Here is an 18,137-nt window from a genome sequence, read left to right as displayed (position 1 = left end):
TGGATATTTTAAATTGGATCTCCCAGGAAGTAGAACTCAAACTCAACATATGAAAAACAAAACTCATCTTTAACCTCTTAACGAACCAATTAAACTATACTGTCCTTCTCTCTTGAATCCTTACTCCCCTTTTATAATTAGGTATACCCAGGTAAGTGCCAGTCTTGGGTTATTCCAACTATTAACCTCCCATATAAGATATATCTGAAAGAAGGTAAAGAAAATCATGCAACCTTTCTGACTAGGTCCACAAACTCAACTGGGCCTCTCATTGCTGCTAAGCAACCTACTATTCTCCCTGACCAGTTCATAACCCCACTCTCCTCATCTAGTCTTCCAAAACCTTTTCCTTCCTCCTCAAGTTTCCCATGGAGCCCCCTACTCCTGCCCAATGTGCTAAGAACTTTGACTCAAAGGTCCCATAAAAAAAACTGAAGCCATTTGTTTTAAATTATGGGCTCCCTTTTTGCCTCTCTTCATCACATCACATATATGCCATCTGCCACAACCTCCTCTTTCAACTGCCTTCTATGAGATGACTACAAGGCTACATAACCAATCCCATTCCGTCCTGTCTCATCAGATTTCCCCATTAATCCCCATTCTATCACTTACTTTCAATCTCTCCCTATTGACCAGTTCCTTTACTACTGCCTACAAACATGCTAATGTCTTCTTATCCTGAAAAAATTCTTATTTGATACTTCTAATGGTGCTGTCATCTTATATCTCTTCTAATCTTCATGGCTAAACTACTAGAAAAGGGTAGTGATAATAAATGCCTCTACTTTTGTCTTTTGTCACTATTCACTTACACTCTAACTCTGAATCTATCATTTCATCAAAACTATTCTCTCCAAAGACATACCAATGATTCCTTAGTGGTCAATAGCCTTTTCTCAATACTCACTTTCATTAAGCCTCTGATATTGTCCTCCTTGATATTCTCTTCTAAGTTTTTGGGACACCTCTCTGACCAGTTTCTTTGTCCCTTTTGCAGGATCTGGGCCCAGACCACATCTTCCAGCCATAAATGTCTCACATGGTTCTATGTTGGGTTCTCTTCTTTTCTCCCTCTATACACTTTGCTAAAAACCACTTCAATGCTGAAAATTCTCAAAACTATCTACTCTGTACCCTCAGCCTCTCTGCTGGCTTCTAATCTCACTTCTCTAAATGCTTTTCAAACATGAATGTTTAATAGCTATCTTAAAATCAACATGTCTAAAATAGAACTCACTTCACCTTTATCTAATTTCCCAATGACTATAGGGAGTAAACTAACCTCTTAGTCACTCAGGCTACCAAATTAGTTGTCATTCAATTCCTCATTATCTATCAACTCCCTATGCTGAACCCACATCCTATGAGTTACCAATGCTTGTCAATTTTATTTTTGCAACATCTCTCAAATATCCATCCTTTTCTCTTGATATCGCTACTACTCTGACACAGGCCCCCATCTCTGCATCTATGGGTTATCACAAGAACTTGGTTCAGTTGGCACAAGAGTACCAAATCATCTCTGTTTATCTGCTAAAGTCATTTCCCTAAAACACAGGTCTGACTGTATCACCTCACTACTTAATAAACTCCAGCAACTTCCAATCACTTTCAAGATCAAATATAAAATTCTCTATATTTTTCAGAGTCTTTCATCCCTACCTTTCCAGTCTTTCCCTAAAACAATATACTATATACTCTTCAATGAAGCTGTCCTTAATGCTCTGTCTTCTCAATTCTGCCAATTTCCTTCTTTGGCTTTCTTCAAGTCCAAATTAAAAATGTGACTAGAAAGGATGCCTTTCCCAATCCTTCTTAATTTTAGTACCTAGCCTCTGTTAATTAACAACTATTTACCCTGTGTAAAAAGGAATTCTTTATTCCTTTTTTTAATTTAACAGGGGACCTGGAGGTCCTCTTACCATAGAGATATATAGGGATTAACCAGCCCAGTGTGTCAGGAAGTAGAAACCATAGAGTCAGGAAGTGAGGTAAAGAAAGGGGATAAAAGGATGGCCCTCTGAATTGGTGGGTCGGTCTGCTGCAGGGAAGTTGGCTGCTGGGCATGAGTTGGTGGTTGGCGTTTAGTTGCTGGAATATAAAGGCAGGCCTGAGTTTACGGAGAGGGCTTTTGGCTTTAGCCTTTAAAAGGCTTTTTGACCTTTTCTGAGTTAAGAGGTGGCTGGTCTTCATTGACAGACCTAGTTGGGGTTGGATTACACACTGATTGGGTTGGTTTTGACTGGGCTGGATTGGGTTGGAACTTTGTGGGGTGGTTGTTATTATAGGATAACTAGTATAGATATTAGGAAATTTTCTTTCTCTACCACTTTCCTATATTTATCTCTTTTCCTATATTCATTTTCCTATATTTTAATTAAACTAAATTGTTAATTGTTAAAAGCTGCTAGAAGTTTTCTTTTCTCTGGCTTAAAGGGATAATATTAATTTACAACTCTACTATTTTCTCATTAAAAATTAAATTAAAAGCTGCTCTCTTATTTTGTCAAAACCCCTACTTTAACCCTTACACCTGTAAATAGCTTTTTTCTACATATGCTAATTTAACATCTTCCTCTTTCCATTGGGAGCTCCTTGAGGTCAAGAGCTTTCTTTTGTCTCTTCTTAAAACCCTAACACTTAGCACAGGGCCAGAGGTTGCTATCTTTTCTCCAAAATCTTCCTCCAACTTCTCTATTTCCTGCTATTGAGGGTATCACTAGCTTCTATTAACCAGGTTTGAAACCTTGGTGTCAACCTCATTTTGATTCATCTCATAGATCAAAATGTTATTGTCAACTTATATCTTTGTATACACCCTTTTCTCTAAATTCAAACAGTTAACACCATGTTTTAACTGTTTATTACCTTTCATTTGAACTGTAAAGAGCCTACTACCTTGGTCTTCTTACCTCAAGTTTCTCCCTACTTTAAATCTATTCTCTAAATAGCTGTCAAAGTAGTTTTCCTAAAAGTGTTGCATTAATTCTAGTGACTCCCTGTTAACTCTAGGATCAAATATAAATTGTTGTTCTGGGTTTTTACAGGTCACCACCTGGCTCCTTCCTATATTTCCAAATCTTCTTATACATTCCTTTCCTTCCCACACTGTACAGTTCAGCCATACTGGCTCTACTGTTCCTCACACAGTTCTCCTTTTTCAGCTCCATGCCTTTTCAATAGCTGTCCTACATGGCTAGAATATCCTCCTCTCATATCTGCCTGTTAGAATGCCTTCTGACTACTCTGTGTACCTTGTGTGTGTGTGTGTGTGTGTGTGTGTGTGTGTGTGTGTGTGTGTATATATATATATATATATATATATATATATATATATAATGTCCTCCACAAGTGTTAAGCTTCTTCAGGACAGAACTACTTTTTGCCAATGCTCTGGTGATTCCTATGGCTTTTACCCATCTAATGCCCCTATATCTTTGAAATACAATACTGACAACCTTATGTCCTTTTTAAAAAACTTGACTTTTTGTCTTAGTATCAACTTTAAGGCAAAAAAGCAGCAAAAGCTAGACAACTGGAATTAAGTGACTTGTTCAGGCTCACATAGCCAGTAAGTATCTGAGGCTAGATTAGAACCCAGGTCCTCCCAATTCTTGTTGCAATATCCACTTGTGCCACCTTACTGCCCTGACAACCTTCTATTCTTAAAATAATGGTCATGTGGTTATAGTGAATACCATTCAGGAGAGTTTTCCTTGTATTTTTCCTTGATTTTTTAATATCATTCAACTCCCACCTAGGCCTCATTCGTAGCAGGATTACTCATTTTATTTCCTCTGGTCCACCATAAAATCTCTATTACAGATTTTAAGACACTTCCATTGAGAATGTCTTCCTCTTTCTTTTCTCCTAATTACCAAATCCTAGTCCTTCTTCCTCCTAAATCTTGGGAATTTATAACTTCAAGTACATTACAACTGCTACCACTCATATTCAGTCAAAGGGTAAAAAAGTTATAGTTACAATACTTCCAATCTATCTTTCTGACCACCCAATCTATCTTTTGCAGTGTTACCATTTTGTTACTCGGAGACCAAAATAAATCACTACTGATAACTTCTGACTCAAGCAAAGCAGCCCTTTCTGACTACTATTTAAATCTTCTTAAAGGATAAGTTTGAATCATATTTCTCCATCTTTTAAAGCCTTCAGCTACTCTTTATTTAACTTCAACTGCCTAAAGATAGAAGTCCAAATTATTTAATATGGCATATGCGGAACTCCACAATATGGTCCAAATTTAGAGTCTCAAGAATAACTAGCATATAAATGCTATGTTCTTGGTCTTGGCTTTCTTCAAAATGGTACTATTGTTCTGGAATTTAATCTGATCAACGGGGAGGTTAGTTGAGGTAGAAATGAGAAATTTTCAGGTTAAGCCTGAACATTCTATACTAGATTTCATCATGAAGCAAGAAAATTCAACCAGTCTAATAAAAAGTCTAATCAGAGCTGGAGAAGCAGGTTTTAAAGGGGTCAAAGAAGGATTATGTAGGATACTCAGGCCTAAAATTCTACTAATGAATATACATATGCATGGAAAGTTCATGTTATTTGGAATTTAATTTCAGAATAAAAATTAAAAATTGTTCAACTATTCAAAATTTATAAATAGTAACATTTTCTCTGCCAGTGTAAGCTTCCTAAATTTATAGGAACAAATAATAAGAGTACAAAAATAATTGTTCAATGATGCTTTGAAGACTAAATACCTATTTATGGGCTGAAGATGGAGAAAAGTTAATTTTAATCAATAAAATTCCATTTTTTATTCAAGGGCATACCAAACCCTTCATCAGAAATAGCTCTGTGGTACCTATTAAATCTGAGAACATTTATCAAGACTGTAAATATCTACCCTCAAAAAAATGTCATGAAATTAAAAAAACATTGTTTAGTGAACTTTTAGTCTTCTCTCCATAGAGGAACTAATAAAATCTGCTAAATGTATTAATAATTAGAAAGCAAAATTGTTCTAGAATTACAGAAATTGAAAAATACTGCTACATCACTTTGTACCATGCGACACATCACAAAAAGAAATGTACATACACTTATTATAGATTGAGTAGCAGTTTGTAGTGGAGAGGTCACAATTTCTTTACTATTTATGTATTTCTTAACCATTTAACATGTGTAAAGCTGGGAGGGATAACTAAAACATGTTAATGACAATTTGGATCCAGACACATCTGGAGAGAAAAAGGGGACAGATTTTTTTGGGATGAAATTAAGCATGAAAAAATGTAAAGGTGTCTAGAGCTAACAATTTCTATGAAAAATATTTTCTGTGAGTTTTTGAGTTTTAGTGAAACTGAAGCTTAGTATGAACAAGTTGGGTCATAAGTTAGCCAAGAATTAATGCCATCCCAAGCAGGCTTTAAATGAGTTATAAAGTACAGAATGAATAAACTACTTTTATTTTGATCAAGCTTAAAATATTTCCATTCTGTCTTCCTTTATCTCCTAAAATGTATTTCTCTCTCATCTGATATACTATATAACTTTATACACTTGAATGCCTTGTGTACCTATAATTTCTCTTGAGGTAGATTTAAAATGTGAGCTACTTAATCTAAGTGGAAGGAGATGAAAAACAGAAGAACTTTGATGGGAACCCCAGTGTCCCTTAAAAGGATATCACAAGTTCAAGGTTATCAATAAATAATGTTATTAAATGCACACTAACTTCCACACATGTACTATACCTGTGAAATACACTCTCCATATTTCAGGTTGTTGTTTTTTGACTTCCGACTGCTCATTTCAACAATTCAGATCTGTAAAAAGGAAAAAAATGAAAAATGAAAAAACAAAAAACATGTACTATGATGCCATGAACATTCTCAATCTTTTTCCCTTAGTAAGCTGCAGGACTACCTAAACTGGGACACCAAAAGGGACACTCTTGAGGGCAGGGAGTATTTTTATTTTTGAATGAGATCTCATACCTAATGTAGTACCTGAAACATTGTGGCCTAGTCATAAGTGCTGGCTGACTGATTACTTGGTTCCCAAGAGAAAAAGGACAAAGACATTCATGGCAAAAACTATATAAAAACAGAAATATTTAAAATAAAAGTTATGGCAATATAAAGAGAAGACAACCTGGTCTATTTTTTAGAAAAAATTTTCCATGGTTATATATGATTCATGTTCTTACTTTCCCTTCACACACACCCCCCCCGCAACACCCCCACATAGCCGATGCACATTTCCAGTGGTTTCAACATGTGTCATCTATCAAGACCTATTTCTGTATTATTGATAGTTGCATTGGTGTGGTCATTTTGAGTCTACATCCTCAATCATGTCCACCCCAACCCATGCGTTCAAGCAGTTGTTTTTCTTCTGTGTTTTCTCTCCTGCAGTCCTTCCTCTGAATGTGGGTAGCGTCCCTCAGAGCTGTCCTGTGTCATTGCATTGCTGCTAGTACAGAAGTCCATTACATTCGATTTTACCACAGTGTATTGGTCTCTGTGTACAATGTTCTTCTGGCTCTGCTCCTTTCGCTCTAAATCAATTCCTGCAGTTCACATGGAATTCCTCTAGTTTATTATTCCTTTGAGCACAATAGTATTCCATCACCAGCAGATACTACAATTTGTTCAGCCATTCCCCAAATGAAGGACATACCCTCATTTCCCAGTTTTTTGCCACCACAAAAAGTGCCATTATAAATATTTTTGTATGAGTCTTTTATATATTATCTCTTTGGGGGTACAAAACCAGCAATGGTATGGCTGGATCAAAGGGCAGGCAGTCTTTTAGTGCTCTTTGGGCATAGTTCAAATTGCCCTCCAGAATGGTTGGATCAATTCACACCTCCACCAGCAATGCATTAATGTCCCAATTTGGCCACATCCCCTCCAACATTCATTACTCTCCCCTTCTTTCATTTTAGCCAATCTGCTAGGTGTGAGGTGGTACCTCAGAGTTTTGATTTGCATTTCTCTAATTATTAGAGATTTAGAACACTTTCTCATGTGTTTATTGATAGTTTTGATTTCTTTATCTGAAAATTGCCTACTTATGTCCCTTGCCCATTTGTCAATTGGGGAATGGCTTGTTTATACAACTGATTTAGCTCTTTGTATATTTGAGTAATTAGACCTCTGTCAGAGTTTTTTGATATAAAGATTTTTTCTTAGTTTTTTTGTTTCCCTTCTGATTTTGGTTGCATTGTTTTTGTTTGTACAAACTCTTTTTAATTTAACATAATCAAAATTATTTCTTTTACATAGTTCCTAATGATTTCTTTATACACCTTTTTAATTTTTGGTACTAATAATTTGGTTGTCTTCTTTCTTTTTAAAATCAAATTAACCAATGGTTCATCTATTTTATTGCTTCTTTTTTTTAAAAAAACCTTTAACTTCTGTGTATTGGCTCATAGGTGGAAGAGTGGTAAGGGTGGGCAATGGGGGTCAAGTGACTTGCCCAGGGTCACACAGGTTTCTTTCTTTTTTAAATGAAATCAGCTCCTAGTTTTATTAGCTCAATTTTCTTTTACTTTTAATATTATTAATTTCTCCTTTGCTTTTCTGAATTTCTATTTTGGGGTTTAGTTGGGGATTTAATTTGTTGTTCTATGTTTTTTTTAGTTGCATGTCCAAATTATTGATCTGCTCTTTCTTTTATTGATGTGTTTAGAAATATACATTATCCCCTAAATACTGTTTCTATTGCATTCCAAAATGTTTTGTATATGGACTCACTGTTATCATTATCTTTAATGAAATTATTATATGATTTTTCTTTAAGGTTATTTAGTTTCCAACTAATTAAATCTATGCTTCCAAAGCGCCTTATTGAATATAATCTTTATCACACTACGGTAATTAACATTTAGTTTAATTTTTTGCTTTTCTGCATTTGTTTATGAGGTTTTAATACTGTAATACATGGTCAGGTTTTATGAAAGACCCAGGGATACCAGAGGAAAATGGTATATTATTTTAAATTTACAGTCAGTTTTCTCTAGAGGTCTATCACATTTAAATTTCCTAAAACATTAATCATCCCTTTAACTTCTTTCGGATTATATTTATGGTTAGACTTGTCTAGTTCTGAGAAGGATAAATTGAGGTCCCCCATTAGTACAGTTTTACTGTATATTTTCTCCAATAACTCATGCAGTGTTTCTGCCATTAGTATTGAACCATTTAATAAAATATAGTTTCCCTGATTATCTTTTTTTTATTAGAGCTATTTTTGCTTTTTCTAAGATCATGTTTGCCACCCCTGCCTTTTTTACTTTAGCTGAAGCATAATAAATTATTTGCCAGTTCTTTATTTTATCTATGTCTTCCTGTATCAAGTGTGTTTCTTATAAACAACATGTTGTGAAATTTGGGTTTCTAATCCACTCTGCTTTTTGGTTCCATTTTATGAGTTCACTCCATTTATATTCATAATTATGATACCTTTGTATTTACCTCCATTCTATCTTCTTCCGTTTATCTTTTTACCTTATCTGTCCTCAAGCCTATTTTGCTTCTGACCACTGCTTCTTTCCCTTCATTCTTAACATCTCCCATCCCCCACTTTTTCCCTTAGCCCATTCATTTTCTATTTTTCAGTTTTATAAGACGGATTTCAATAGTGAGTATGTGAGTGTGTCTATATACCTTTCTTTCCTCTTTGAACCAGTTGGAATTATCCCATTTTGACTTTACTTGCCCTCAAGAAGAATTTATTAAAGTGTTTATTATGGTAGGCAGTTAGGCAGCTCAGTGGATAGTTAGATCTAGAGTATTAGATTCAAGGTTTAAATCTGCCCTCAGGCATTTCCTAGCTGTGTGACCCTGGGCAAGTCACTTAACCCCAACTGCCTAGCCCTTACAACTCTTCTACCTTGCAATCAATACTTAGTATTGATTCTAAGATGAAACATAAGGTTTTTTTTTTTTTAAGAGCTTTACTATGTGCTAGACACAGTGTTAAGCATTAAGAATACATATAAAAGCAGCCTTCTTGGAGATTATGCTTATAGTCTAAAGGAGGAATTATATATATATATATGTAAAGGAAGCTAAAAAGTTAAGAGGAAGAAGCAGGAACAGATGAAGGTCCCCAGCCCATGATAGAGAAAGTTAGGAAAGAGTCAAGAGTATAGCATGTAGAGTAAGGAAGATACTTCTGGCCTGGTACTGCTCCTTAAAATGGAGGTTTGGGGTGGAACCAGCCAATCAGGAGAGACCAGAGGAACTTCTAATATGTAAAGTTCAGGGGGTGGGGTGGTATGGGGTGGTGTGGTGTGGTGTGGTGTGGTGTGGTATGGTGTAATGAAGAAGCACTGTACCAGATAAGAGATAGTACTTTGTCTTTGGGGAGGAATAGGAATTGTAAGAGCATATCACTGGAAGGATTCCAATGTAGTGCTAGTTATTTGACAGAAAGGGTGAAGTTTATGGAAAGGAAAAGAGTTTAAGTTATTTCATAAGCAAAAAAGAGAATCATAGAAAAGGGCAAGAGATAAGAGTAATTGTCCATAGTGTAACAATAAAAAGAGCCAGCTACCAATGTTATGATATAAGGGAGATAGAGAGCGACTCTCTTCTAGCTCGCCCCTCCTGATGAATATACTCTGGGACACTTTAAGGGGATGTCACCCTGAAATTGGGTGACCTAGATGGTCATGCTGCCCCACAGTAGCTGGGGGCGAGGCTTCCTTATAAGATGAGGTATGTGGTACCCCAAACCAATTCTAAATGAGGAGAGGGTTCACACAAACTTCCCCTTAGGTCAGTCAACTTCACAGCAGTGGTCTGACTCCAAGATGGAGCCAGCTAGACCAGGCTGTGATTCCAATCTCTCTCAGGCACTCTGGAATGCTATCTGACTAATAAATGGCTTTTATTAATCACAATTCAGGGATTGGGGAAAGGGGTGAAGGGCAGAGGGATTTTGGGTGCCCTCTTCTCTATTCCTATGGAGTCTGTCACTTAGGTGGGAACCTTAATGGTTCCCACTCCTAAGCTTCTTCCCCCACCCCTTCTCCTTCTATTTATAGTTTCTGTTTCTATTCTTTCCTATAATTGTAAGCTTTGACTGAAAGGGGGTCTCTCAGCAAGGTTGGGGTAATGGGAGAAGGAGACTAAGAGATTGCTCCCAAAATGGAGTCCAAAAACTTAGCTTACTCGATGGTTGAAGTCTTGATGGGTGAAAAGCGATGGGATGCCTTTGACCAGGGAATTGGGGTATCAATGTCCAAAGATCCTCAGGAAGCCCTCAGGGCTGGATCATGTTATGAGTAAGATGAGATTAGCTAGCTATTAGGAATTAAATTGTACCTAGCAGGAAGGAGCTGGAGCTGCGAATTCCAGGTTGGAATGAAGGAGGAGGAAGTCTGTCTGTGCCCTGAGTGTGGACTCCATTAGTGGTAGGCAAAAACTGTTGCCAGCCTGGGAGACCTCAGAGCAAAGGACACCCTGCTTCCTGATTTCTCCTGGGATCCTGTGTGGTGTGGCATATAGCAAAAGGACAAGATCTACAGAGCCAAGAGAAGAGGTGAAGTTTGAGAATTGGAGGACAGTGCTTCAAGCAAACCCCTTACTACTTGGTTCCTGAGACAACTTTAGCTCCTGGCATCCAGAGATCATCAGTGGATTGCAGTGGGAATCTCAAAGCCACAAAGTCCTATCTGTACTCAAGCCTGGCAGGTTCCAGGTCTGAGGCAGAAACCCAGAGACTCCATTTACAGCTCCCTGGGCCCTGTTAGTTTAGATCACTTAGATAAGAGTAGAAAAAGTCCTCCCATTGCCCTGTGGTTTTATCCCTTAGATTTTAAGTATAGAAGTCCTTTCCCACCTTTTAGTCTAACATAATTAAAGCTGTTAAGTCCCTTTTACCTTGTTAGCCTGTTACTATACTCTGGTCTAGTGGAAGCTGGGTGACAGTTAAGATCAACTGCCATTCCTGTGGAGATCCAGTAAACTCTGGTCTCTTCATCCTGGTCCAGTCTCTCATAAATCCTAGAGTGTGATCCCACAAACCACTTAGTTTATTGTAATATCCCTGGTGACCGCATTACCTTACTTATATTTTCCTACAATCAGAGCTGGGATATCCTCCTCGGGAAGCCGTTCTCCTCCTTCCTCTTCCAGAGAATTTCCCAGAATCCCCTCTGGTCTCAATTGCCAGTAACTGTCACCAACTGTCAGCTACTCCTTCTCTGTCTCCTTTTGTCCCATCCCCCTTGCACAAATCCCATCCTTACAATAGAATAGGTGAATACAGTGACAAGGCAAAGGTGTCCTAAAGTACTAGAAAGAATAGGGAATAAAGATTTGTAAAAGCCAAGAATCAATAAAACCAAAAATACCAACTAGACCAAAAAACTGAGATTCAAGGTTCAAAAATGTATGATTTCTCATACTCAATGAATTTAGATTTCCATGTACCTTTAAGTCAAAATGTATGGGAGATTTGGGAAGTGGTTATTCTGCTTTTCTTGTTTTTTCCTTATAAGCTAATTATAGACAATTCCTGCATTTAACCATTGTCTCCTGTATGGGAGGCAGTTGCTTTAGAACTTTAGCATCAGTCAAAAGTCCAAGACTACACAGAAGAGAAAGGAAGAGAAAGAGGCTGGGTCAAAAAGGTTAATGCAGAAAAGCTTTCTGCAACTGGGAAGGTCTAGGGTAGTAGTTTTCATAGGGATCAGATTTCTCAAAGCAGGAAATTTTGCTGCTTAAAGTTGTACATTGATTAAGCCTACCTGGTCAGTATAGTCCTTATAGATTTATAAGGTCCTCTCTGGTACCTAACAAGAAATATATCACTATTCCTACCCTCTGTCAGAGGTACCTTTCTTTTGGAAGATGGAGGATGACTGCTGGCCTTGAATATTTTGATATTCAGTTTCCTCTGAGTTGGGCTGTACTGTTCCCTAAATACTGAAAAAGGTGCCTGGAGCACAAAACTTTGATAACTATGGGGAAATAAAAAACTTATTTCAAAGAGGAGTTAAAAGGAAACAGATAATATGCTAATGAAAAGTAGGTCTCCTTAATAATAAAAAAATTTAAGAGAAGCAGATTACATATTTCTCGCAGCAATGGGTAGATGTATTGTTATTTAAACAAGGAATAGAGATGATTGCAAAAGATAAAATATTTTAACTCTGATTACATGAAATTGAGAGCCTTTTGCAGAGACAAAATATGAGGATAAGAAGAGAAATTGTTAAATGGGGGGAAGGGGATATTTGCATAAATCTTAGCTACATAAAAAATTATGAAATAAGACCAAAACCTATTCTCCAACAGATAAGTGGACAAAAGATATGAACAAAGTTTTCAAAAAATGATCAGCAAACAATTATCATAAAAGAATGCTCCAAATAACTAACAAGGGAAATACAAACCAAAATAACTTTCAAGTTTTACCTCATATCCTATAAATTGGCATCACCTCATATCCTACAAGTTGGCAAAGATAAAAGATGGGGATAATTATTGTAGGAGTGGGTCATGGGAAGCTGAGGACATTGGAGGAACTATGAGTAAGTTGAAGCATCTTGGAAAGTGATTTGAAATTATTTAAAGTAACCCCATGACCCAGAGAGAACAATATATCCAAAGGAGTACAATGAAAAGTAAAAAGTTCTCACATACATTAAAATATTTATGGCATCACTCTTTCTGACAGAACTGCAAACAAAAATATGTCCATTAGAAAATAGTTAAACAACTTAAGCCTTATTCCAAAAAAAAAAAAAAAGAGAGAGAAGATACTTCCATTCTACTTCTTTGCAAAGGCATGTTTCACATGTGTTATAATACTTATACATATTTTCAGGATTTTTTGATAAATTTATAAGTTCTGCTGATTCTTTTTCTTATTTTCTCTTTCAGAAATATTTCTTATGTAGGAGAATAGGGGGAAAAGAATGGATGGATAATAGAGGAAATTTTAGTGACATCCAACTGAAAATAGACAGTAACAGCCACAGAATAAATATTCAATACTTATTGTATTGAATTAGTATCAAATGATGTTCCAAAAACAAGTTTAAATTTTTGATTACCATTTCAAATTTCTATACTATTAATATCAAAAATCAAGAGTTGATTCAAGTCACCTTCTTAGGTCTAGACAGATGAAACATTTTACTAATTGCTAATTATAGTATAGGCTTTGTGCTAAGTACTAAGGATACATATATAAGAAACATAGTCCTTCCTCTCAAGGAGCTGACATTACAGTTGGAGAAGAGAATATAAAAAGAGGAACTGAGAAGATTCAATTATACAGTTTAGAGCATGAGTGAATTAGAAGCAAGGCTGGAGTTTTTCCTAAAATGATTGGAAAAAGGAGTTTTCAATGAGGATAAGGAGGCTCCAGGGCACAGCTCTCTCAATGCAAACTAATATACCAGTCCTATGTCAGAGAATATCACAAAAAACTATTATTTTATAGGTAAGGAAAATTAAACCTGGAGCAATAAAGTTACTTGCCCCAAAAGGACTTAATTCAATTTTTTTTACTTTAAATTCAGTACTCTTTTCCACTACACCATTTCACTATTAATACTAAATAACATATGAGTTAACTGATCCAAGTCTAATGTTTTAAATTCTCAAGTAACAATGTATAATCCTCTAGTGATATTTTAAAGAAAACAAAGAATTCTGGAAAAAGATTTAAATGACAATTGTTATAAATAAAAATTAAACTTGAAAGACTTCATACTAAGTATTTTTAGTAAAGTATTTATTAGTAAAGAGAAAGGAGAGAAATAAGGTTTCTAGCCTAACTCAAAATCTCCAGCATGGTTGCAAGTCTTGGTTCCCTGATTCCCAGTCTCTGTGGTCTTCAGGGATGCTGCTTGCCAGTGATGGTTTATATAGATAAGGGCCAGCTCAGCAGCAAAAGAGCTCTTTTGTCAAGTCAAAAAAATGGCCAAGAGAACCAGTTCCCACCTGTCCCAGCTCTTTTTTCTATTGGATAGTCTAAGCCATGTATTGTGACATAATCATATCAAGCCTTTCAATGTTAATTTCACACACTAAACATCTTGGGCTTGACATATATAGGTAAATCTTGCTAACTGAGTCTATGAAAATTGCTAGAAAAAAAGAAGTGGTTAGTCCTATGGGAACTATAAATGAGTTTTCATACAAACATTATAGCATTTGGTTATAATCTTCAAAACTACCTTGGCCTAGTAGTATTAAGCAGGATATGACTAAGCATTTTCTTTCTCTGGTGAAGAGGACATTTTCAACTCACTGGACTTTAAGAAGTACTTTGAATGCTTTTGCCATTATTTGGTTTCATTTTAGAATTAGTTCTCAGTTTACAGACACATAATCAACTTTAAATTAAAGATTTTAAAAAATACAAAATTAGAAGAATAAACATTAAAAGTTATGACATATTTGAGGTAATTATATTGTGGTTTCATTTTTGTTTTTGTATCTATAATGCCTAGGCTTAGCATATGCTTGGGACATAGTAGATATTAGTAAATTTTTACTGAATAAATGAGCAACATTGAGGTTCTACCATACACTTAACAGATTAGCAAAACGAAAGGGAATAAGGAAACAGTCAACTATTGGAGAGTCTGAGAAAACAAGAAACCTGATTCACAGTAGGTATTAACATGAATTGGTATAGTCATTCTGAAAATAATTTTGAAACTATTCTCCCAAAGTCATTAAACTGTCAATAGTTTGATCCCGAAATATCACAATAAGGCCTATCCTTCAAAGAAAACAAAAAAAATGACCTAGATATAAAAAAATATATTTATAAGAGCTAATTTTACAGTGGCAAAGAACTGGAAGAATGATTGAACAGATTTTAGTATATAAATGTAATGTAATACTACTGTGCTACAAGAAATGCTGAAAGACTTTCAGAGAGACATAAAACTTTATGAACTGGAGGAAGTAGGAATAAGAAAAAAACAAAATTTTGGTAACTAAAAATATTAAAAGGAAAAAAGGTTACATACAAGGGATGGAAATCTAAGCAATATAAAGAAAATGTTAAAGAATACACACTTGTGCCTACCTCAAACAAGATTCAATGGTAGACTTTTTTAAGTATATGAAAATAGTGATGTGCCTAAGGACAATGAATATCAAGACTTTGGAGAGAAAGGACTAGGAGATTAGTTTTTAACAAAGCTTGTCCTACTATTGAAAATATTAGTAATGCTAGGATAAGGTGGACATGAGAATGTGGGGATCACTCACTATGAACAACACTAACACAGCAATGAGGATCAGCAGCAACAAGATTGAATAAGGAAAACCCATATGTTAGCCACAGGAAAAAGAGAATTCCAAGTAGCTCTATTCTTATGAGAGGGATGTAAATTTCTCTGGTAAACCACACCTTGTCTTAATTCAAGGTAGACCTTACCTTCAGTGTACTGCATGATCCAGAAATAGAATTCAACTGTGCAGACATAAGGAAATTACAACAATTCATATTCACTTTTATTGTTGGCCCCACTGAGGAAATAACACTGAATAAATAAATTAGTTTTACCAAAAAATACGAAGATGGCCACATTAGCTAAGGAAAGACAATATGGCATTTTCCAAGGTAATCCAAGAGAAATGAAAGAACCTAAACCGAAATCATGTTCTGAATCAATAACTTGTCCATAATGATTTCATACAACACTTAGGGTGTTGCAGAAATTCAACAATTCTGCAACTGTTTTGTCCATGTTTCCATGAGAAGAGCATCAGAAAACAAGCATCCTTTGACAGAAAATACCCACAAGTCTTTAAGTCATTTTTTGAGCAGAGTAAAAATTTAAATTTTCATTTCTTTAGCATTATTCCAAAGTGTTCCCAGATCTAGATAGGATAGAATTTATTAAAATGACAAAAGATACATAAAATAAACGGAAATTAAAGACTTTCTTTGAAAAAAAAATTTAACTTTTATGTTTGAGAAGTGAGAGCTAAAAGGAAACTTAAGTCAACATGAAGAGGTGGTAATTTGGAGGTGTCAAGTTATCCCACAATAGAAAATGGAGTTAAGCTACAACAAAAATGAACTAGGTTAAATACAAAAGGTAACTATTAAAGCTTGAAGTGCATTTATTAAAAACAAATAAAAATAATAAAATCTCATATGGAAGACTAGAAAAACAGGAACAGACAAATGCACAGAATCAGGATTGGTTAACGACACTGAAAGATTATGTATACTTTGTTCTAATTCAAGGATGATAATAATAGTCTATAAGTAAAGATTTGATGATAGTTTACAAGTTTTATGTACTATTTAACATAACAAGTAAAGCATGAATGAGAAGAAAATTGAGTTTTATAGGGCTATAACTTTAATCTCATTTAAAATTTCCTTAAATACTATATGAAGGTGAATTATATTCCTACCTTTATGTTCTACCCTATCAATTCCACAGCCAATGGGAGGAAAGTATGTTTGCCTGGTCAGAGGCAGAAAAAGTTCAATGAATCTTCACTTTGTAGTATTTGACTGTAAACTGAAGCATGTAGCCACATGTTCCTAATCCACCTTTCAACTGTAAGACTTAAAATTAGGTTTGACTAAATATGAGTTATGAAAATAAGATTGTGGTTGCCTTTTATAAAATACTAACCCTTAAGTCAGAAAAACTGTTAGCAGCTTTTATTTACAACAAAGTAGAGTGGGAAGTATGGGAAGTGTTGTGAGGAAGATTAGATTAGGTAACAGAAGGAGGTAGAGAACTATCTGGCCTACCAGCCTAAGTGCTAATCTGGAGAAGTCTGGTTCAGCCCCCCCGCAAGGGCTTCCTCAAGTCCAAGAAAAAGTGACTTCCTCCAAGAATCTCCCTTCAACCCAGCTCACCAAAGCAGAATGAAGAATAAATCCTGAGGCTGGCTTTTTTAAAGCAGTTTTCTCTATGTCACTTCCTGTTGCTCCCCAGACTTCACAGTAACCAATCACAGCTTCCTAATTTGTCTAGCACAGGGGAGGGGGGGAGAAAAGGGAGGAGCAACAATCTTTGGAGGTGTGACCTTTCTCTACTAAGGGACTGGTGAACTCTCTTAGTTAATAGTTAGCTAGGAGCTAAGTAGGGGTACGTTCAAGTTCTTGATTTAATTAAATTAAAGGTTGCTGATTGATTACATAAAAAATAAACTGAGTCGAATTCTCTCTTCACACAATATTAGGGCTCCAGGGCCCAGAAAGGACTGGAAGAACAACAGTTACTCAAGGGCTTGAGGATAAAGACATTTTATCTGAGAAGAGGCTTGCAAGCAGAGCAGAGATCATAGTCTCAGTAACCCACAGAGAGGACGAGTTCTGTCAGGATATTTAAGCCAACACACAGATGATTTATTTTGAGCAAACAGTTCTCCGAATATGTAGCCTTGTAGTTTCTCTTAGCACAAGGAACTAGGATGTCAAAGCAACACTGACAAAAGATTTTTAATTCTTGCAAAACAAGGCAGCACCAGGTTCTGGGTTCATATGGCAATTGTCCCCAAGGATCACAGTATTGTTAAATGGTTGGGTCTCTTCTACCAGGGAAAGGGGTATCTGGAGCATAGAGGAGCTCAAGCTCAAGATAGTTAGTATACTTATTTAGCATTTCATTTCCCCATTTCCACCTTTTGGCCAAAGAGGCCCTGGCAGCCAAGGAGGTATCACAACATGGATCATGTCAAGCAGTCAAGTAACGGGAAGTAAGGCTAATGGTGATCTTGAAGCCAATAAACCCATATAACTTGATAAGGGTGAAAGTAAGTAGGCCAAACAATACAGAGTAAGAGAGAAAGAGCATAGGTCTAGGAAAGCCACTGTTATAACAAAAAGGGGTCTAGGGAGATATAGATATACAGTGATGTGAATGTATCTATGTATTCTCCCTAGTTGCAGATGATGGAGAAACACCAACCCCAATCACCCTTAATAGTTGTTATAATTTCCCTTTCCTCTAACAGTTGCACAGGGAGGACCCCTAAAGGTTAGGAGGATGGGTAATCCTTTCAGGTCCAACCTGAGGTTGGATAAATTATTACAGGGCTTTGATTTGCTTTGGATCATGTTTGGTATCTGACTACTTTGACTCCCTTCCCTAGGGTCCTGATATAAAGACACTCAGGAAGGTGATTGTTAAACACTCT

At 36.0% G+C, this 18,137-nt stretch overlaps 1 protein-coding gene across 1 annotated transcript in view; it reads right to left on the bottom strand.

Annotated features, from left to right (window-relative positions):
* The window catches only part of ORC4 (origin recognition complex subunit 4), a 116,332-nt gene that overhangs the window by 58,411 nt on the left and 39,784 nt on the right, over positions 1-18,137 (bottom strand). The window contains exon 2 of the mRNA XM_044669888.1: positions 5,733-5,804. Within this exon, the coding sequence (XP_044525823.1) occupies positions 5,733-5,789 (57 nt within the window). The 5' untranslated portion in view covers positions 5,790-5,804. The remainder of the gene's footprint in view (positions 1-5,732; positions 5,805-18,137) is intronic.

Source organism: Gracilinanus agilis, chromosome 3 (genome assembly GCF_016433145.1).
Source record: "Gracilinanus agilis isolate LMUSP501 chromosome 3, AgileGrace, whole genome shotgun sequence".
Lineage (NCBI taxonomy): Eukaryota > Metazoa > Chordata > Mammalia > Didelphimorphia > Didelphidae > Gracilinanus > Gracilinanus agilis.
The sequence above is the reverse complement of the archived record's forward strand: the minus strand, read 5'-3'. Positions and strand labels throughout refer to the sequence as shown.